The sequence below is a fragment of the Mus caroli genome, unplaced genomic scaffold (genome assembly GCF_978045245.1).
Source record: "Mus caroli unplaced genomic scaffold, Mus_caroli_1 scaffold_16, whole genome shotgun sequence".
Classification (NCBI taxonomy): domain Eukaryota; kingdom Metazoa; phylum Chordata; class Mammalia; order Rodentia; family Muridae; genus Mus; species Mus caroli.
The window spans coordinates 76,962,375-76,968,374 of NW_028227271.1; the positions used below are offsets into that span (position 1 = coordinate 76,962,375).

The window sequence follows — 6,000 nt, forward strand, 5'->3', positions numbered from 1 at the left end:
TTAATATTTGAACTACACGGTTACACACGACAGACAGACTGAATACAAGTTCATGTCAAATGAATTATTATGCTGTCAGTTAAAGCCATACTTACACACTTTTAGGGCTCTTGTTTATTTGGTTTTCTTTTCTTTTTTTCCTTTTTCTTTTAGGGATGGTAATGGTAGTGGAGCTGAAGACTGAACACAGGACCTTTGAGTATTCTATACAATCAGTCCACCACTGAAATACATCCCCAGCCTCATAAATATCTTTAAATTACTTAGAGAAAATGCTTTTGTATTCTATAAAACATTACACATCATCCCCTGGTCTCTCCCAACTGGGTTTAAAAAAACTAGTTTGCAAGAGATGTCCAAATCATTAAAATGCTCTCTTTGTAGTGGAATTAAAAGTACCTCCCTCTTAGCCCCTATTTTCAGTTTTTTACCAAACCATAACAACTGTCATATTTCCCTTTTTATGAATTGAGACCCAACCTCATGATGTGGCCTCTGCTTTCTGCATGCTGGGGATCTAGGCATGCCCTATAGCACCTGGACAAATCTCACCAATACTGAATAGACTGAAGGGGTAGACTGTCTTTCCTACTGTCACTTAGAATCTTAGCTTGGGATTGACACTTGAGGTTTTTGGCACCTTGAAGGTATACCCAAAGGTTGTCAGATCCTGACATTAGACAAACTCACCTACCAGGTTCCCTGAAAGGCTCAGTAAAGTGACCCTGAATGAAGGAAGAGTCATTTCCAAAAGAGGCCTCAGCCACGCACTAATACTTACCCTTTTTATCCTGATACCTCTTGGTCTAATGGGAACAAAATATTTTGCAAAGGAATGAAGATATATTTTAGAAAGGAAGAACACTTCTGCCTGCCATAGGGTTTTATTGCTGTCAAGAGACACCATGACCATGACAACTCATATGAGGGAAAAGACTTAACTGGGGCTGGCTTATAGCTCAGAGTTGTAATCCATTATTGTCATGGTGGGAAGCATGGCGGCACACAGACAGACATAGTGCTAGAGAAGGTGGGTGAGAGTTCTTCAAGGGGATCCAGGCCACACTAGGCCTGGCTTAGCATCTGAGACCTCAGAGCCCACCCCCAGTGACACACTTCCTCCAACAAGGCCACACCTCCTAATGGTGCAGTCCTATGAGCCATTTTCATTCAAACAACCACACCTTACTAACTCTTTCTCCTGGCCCTTTCATTCTCCCCTCCTCTGTTTATGACACTGATAACTCAGGACATAGGACATCCTTAACTCAGAACCGTAACTCTAGGTTTTTTACATTAGGAAGAGCTGGGGACGTGGATCAGCAGGATAGCATGCATACTGCTACTCCAGAGGACCAGGGTACACTTCCTAGCACCTATGTGCTACCTACCAAACTCAGTGACTCTTTTAGAGCCATTTGGAATATCTGCTTGGCATAGTAGTGCATACCTATAGTCTCAGAGCTTAGGAGACTGAGGCAGGAGGATAAAGAGTTGAGGCCAAGGCTGGGCTACACAGTCTTTGGTGGGGGAAGGGAGGACAATCTAGCACTAGGTAGACTACATTTCAGCTTGAGAATGCTGCAACAGTCTTTACTCAAGTTGCCCTTAACGTTTTAAGTGGTATTAAGTACCTTTCACAATAGTCATTTATTCTATATAACTTGATGTGCTGGCTGGTTTTTATGTCAATTCGACACAAGCTATAGTCATCTGAGAGGAGGAAACCTCAATTAAGAAAATGCCTCCCTAAGATCAGGCTGCAGGAAAGCCTGGTGGGCATTTTCTTAATGATTGATTGATGTGGGAGGGCCCAGCCCATTGTGGGCCTGAAGAAAGCAACCTGAGCGAGCCATGAGGGGCAAGCCAGTAAGCAGCGCCCCTCCTGGCCTCTCCATCAGCTCCTGACTTCAGGTTCCTGGCCAATGTGAGTTCCTGCCCTGAGTTCCTTCAGTGATGGACTACAATGTGGAAGTGTATAAGACAAATAAATAAACCTCTTTCTCCCTCACTTGCTCTTGGTCACCGTGTTTCACCACAGCAATAGAAACCCTGATAGAGATACTTGGTGATCCTGGATTCTAGAAAATCAGGGACTCTCTGTACCTAGAGATCAAATAGACATTTAGATAGTGTAAAAGAAGCATGCTGTTTACAATATGCTGGTGTGGGGGTGGGGAGGGCTAATGCAGTGGGTAAAGTTCTTGCTCACCTATCCAGAGTGGGAAGGAGAGAAGAGATCCCCCCTCCCCCCCACACACACACCTACACACACCTACTAATAAATAAAGTTCTAAAACTATACCCAAGCATTTTGTTTCTTTACTTAGCAATTCGTGTTGTTATATAGTAAAGGCTACATAACTTCAATAACTTTATTAAAAAGGTATTGGCTGCTTCTTCTGCTTTCTCCTCAACCAAAGCCTAAGCCAACCTTACTAAAATTAAATTGTTTCCACCGAATTATCTGAATGATTCATCTCTTCTAACATGAACTTCTCGGTTACAGTTTCCCTTTCCTGAGAGAGCATTCTTTCACAATTTTTCTTTATCTATTGGGACTGTCAAGTTCACAGTCTGGAGCTGGCCAGATGGCTCAGCTGATAAGTGTGTGTGTGAGTGTGTGTGTGTGTGTGTGTGTGTGTGGTATGTCTTTCTCACTAAATAAATAAATGTAATAAAAAATGTAAAGGTCCAAAATATGGCAGCAAAGATTAAATTGAGGCCTAGGGTGAGATCTGGAAAGCTAGAACTTATTTCTAAACTTCAAAGAAGCCTGGGAAGATACCCCTGAACAGCCTTCACTGGAGAAGGCTGATGATCATCAGAACCTGCAAGGGCCAAGGTGGGTGTAGACCTCAAATTCAGGTCTGCCATTTACTATCTATGTAGTTCTTGGGCATGAGATTTACCATGCCTAGACCTCTCATTCATCAGACCTCTCATTCATCCCTCAAATACAAAATGAATAAATATAACATGATGTTTTAACCAGGTACTTGGTAATCAACGGATGTAAGTGATTAATGTTTTAGACTACCAACCACTAACAATGGGGAAGAGAGGATATATATATATATATATATATATATATATCAAAAACAGTTTCTGTGAAAAGTGAAAATAGATATTTTTTAAAATGTGTTAAGTTTATTTATTTTGTTTGTTTGCTTTTGAGACAGAGTCACACTGTGTAGCCCTGGCTGACCTGGAACCCTTTCTGTAGACCAGGCTGGCCTTGAACTCACAATGACTTACCCGCCTCTGCTTCCCTAGTGCTGGGACTAAATCCACACCTGGCTGAGAAACAGGTTTTGTAATTGCCAGAATGCTCCATTGTATCGCCTCCCCAACCAGCTATAAAATGATAGAGAAGTCCATAATGTTTATGGAGAGAATTAGGGAACTAGAATAGACTTAGAGGTCTCTTAATGGGCACCTCATAACACGCATGCTCTGAGACTTGCTGTGTGATTCCTTTTTGTGATCATCACCCATGTGTAGTGTCCAAACTTTTCAGGAGAATCTAAATTTCCACTCTCAATGTTCTGCCTCAGGCACAGAGTAAACGCTAACTTGTGTTTATAATCACAAACAAAACCTACCTACCCAAGAAACACTTAAGTGACATTCCTACTCTTCTTGTTCTTGACAAGTCTGAGGCTTAAAAGCTGCTGGGACGTTTTAATAATTTTCTATGTCTTAATCATCTCCAATGCATGTGAAGTGGATACCTCGTTTTCCTGTGCTCCTGTGTCGACTCTTCACCTGCCTGTATGAATTATCCTTCCCTACACAGAGGTGGACTATACCTGCCTACCCAGTGACTGTCAGAAACTCCTCATTCCCGCCTCCATCCAGAGCCCCTTAATGAACAAAAGAGCGTTTATCCCACTGCTTTGAAAGGAAAAAAATAGTCCATTTGCAAAAGTAGGTCTATCTTACACTTTTGAAAAGGTCCAGCTCCCACCCCCAAATCCTCTCCTGGACCTTAGGCTGTAACTGCAACTGCCAGAAAGCCCTGCAAAAGGGTACCTCACCGCCACGGGAGAGCCTGCAGCACCAGATTGGCAATGACGCCACATGGAGATAGCGTGAAAAAGAAAAGGATGAGAAGGCAGCACCAGAAATGTGCTCCCGTCCAAAGGGGTGGAAGGAAGAGAGGAGAGAGAAAACACACACACACACACACACACACACACACACACACGAGAGAGAGAGAGAGAGAGAGAGAGAGAGAGAGAGAGAGAGAGAGAGAGAGAGAGAGAGAGAGAGAGAACAGATATCCTAAAGTAGATATAATCAGTGGTCCTCTAGGCAAGGTACCTCCTGGACACCCCTAATCCTTACCTAGGCTACAAGCAAAGATGTAAATTTGGAAGTACGTGGGAAATCAACTTGGAGACATTGTAAGGCAAATTCTCCCACCATCACTACCATCACCAAACCCTGTGCAAGTAAAAAGCCAGCACTAAATGCAACTAGAAACTACATGCAGTTCTGGGCCCGAGGTTTACATAATCACCAATTACATAATACTCATCCCGAGCACTAAATCCCCTTCTATAGGTGAAGTTCCCCCATCATCCCGTCTCTTGCCATTTTCCAAAGAACGCTGGAAAAGTCTCTAATATCTGCGGAGGGAGTGGATGGGGCGCTGCAAAAGTCACCCTCGACAAGCCGCAAAGCCACGTCAAATGGTCCAGGGTAAAGGGGGCTCGGAGCAGGTGACTCCCCTCCTCCCGCGTCCCCCCGGCGCCCGGCATCCAAGGCCGAGGCTGGACGAGCGAGGCGCACCGGGTGCGGCCGGGCTTACCTGCTCCCCGAAGTCGATGGCTATGTTGGTGATGCCGAGGGGCACCAGGAACCGGATCAGGGGCCAGTAGTGCGTGAGCGCCGGGAATTTCACCATAGTCCCCGCCGTGGGCTGACCCCACACTCATCTGCCGCCGCGAGGGCACTGTGCTGGGAGGCGCGCGGAGCGCAGCGCGGGGACGGAGGCCGCGGCCGGCGGGGCCTGGGGCGGCGGCTGCTCGCGGCGGCGGCGGCGGCGTCCTCTCCAAGCGCTGCTGCTCTAGCAGGAGAGCCGCGAGCTCAAGTCCATCCCCGCTGCCCTCCCACACAACAAAGATCTGCCGGGGAGAAAGAGAGGAGGGACAGGGACAGCAGCGGCGGCGGCGGCGGCAGCAGAGGCTTCTGCTGACAGCGGCTCCATTATAAGCGCTCTGGGCCCGGAAATAAATAAATAACCGCGCGCACGAGGCGCCTCCGCCGCCGCCGCCGCCGCGCGGAGGAAATCAGGGGCGGGCGGAGGCGCGACACCGCTGGCGACCCGGGAGGGGGCCGGCCGGGCGCCGCCTCCCCGCTCCGCTGCGCACGGCTCGGCCGCGGGGGGCGCTGCGCTTGCACAGGCCGCTGCGGTTCGCGCCCGCGGGGGACCAGGGAGCCGCCTGAGCCGGGCGCGCGGAGCGGGGAGTCAGGCGGGGCGGGCGGGCGGGGACTCCGGGTGACCCGACACCGACAGCCCCATGCCGTCCCTGGAGCGTCCGGCAAGGCTGTGTGAGCACCGTCTCCAGAGTTGGGAACCAGGAGTAGAGCTCCGGGGACAACCGAGCTGGAAAGGCCTCGGCATCCGGGCGGCCTCGAGGCGGGCTGGGAGCTGCTTTAGGGTGATGGGGATACGGCTGTATCAGAGGGAGAGAAGGATGGTTTCCCAAAACGAGCATCTCGCATCTCTGTGACGGAGATCTGCAGACCCTGGGGAAAAATACACCGGGTGGCAGGGACTGACTGTCTGTCCTGGACTAGGGTTCTAGGATGCTCCATACCGGTCTCCAGCTTTTGCTAGTAATGTGCAACCGTTTACTTATTTAAAAGCCGACCGGTAAATATGCTTTGAAAAAAGGAAAGAAAATCTGCTCGGCTATGCTATAATATGTCCCCAGTGACAGATAAATTTTCCTGATAAATCAGTTGCTGAGCTGATACTTTTACCTAAAA

The 6,000-nt window shown here is 48.0% G+C and overlaps 1 protein-coding gene across 1 annotated transcript in view; it reads right to left on the reverse strand.

Moving 5' to 3' along the window:
• The window catches only part of Ankh (ANKH inorganic pyrophosphate transport regulator), a 127,185-nt gene extending 121,889 nt beyond the window's left edge, over nucleotides 1–5,296 (reverse strand). The window contains exon 1 of the mRNA XM_021183678.3: nucleotides 4,817–5,296. Within this exon, the coding sequence (XP_021039337.1) occupies nucleotides 4,817–4,912 (96 nt within the window). The 5' untranslated portion in view covers nucleotides 4,913–5,296. The remainder of the gene's footprint in view (nucleotides 1–4,816) is intronic.
• Between the last annotated feature and the right edge of the window lie 704 nt (nucleotides 5,297–6,000).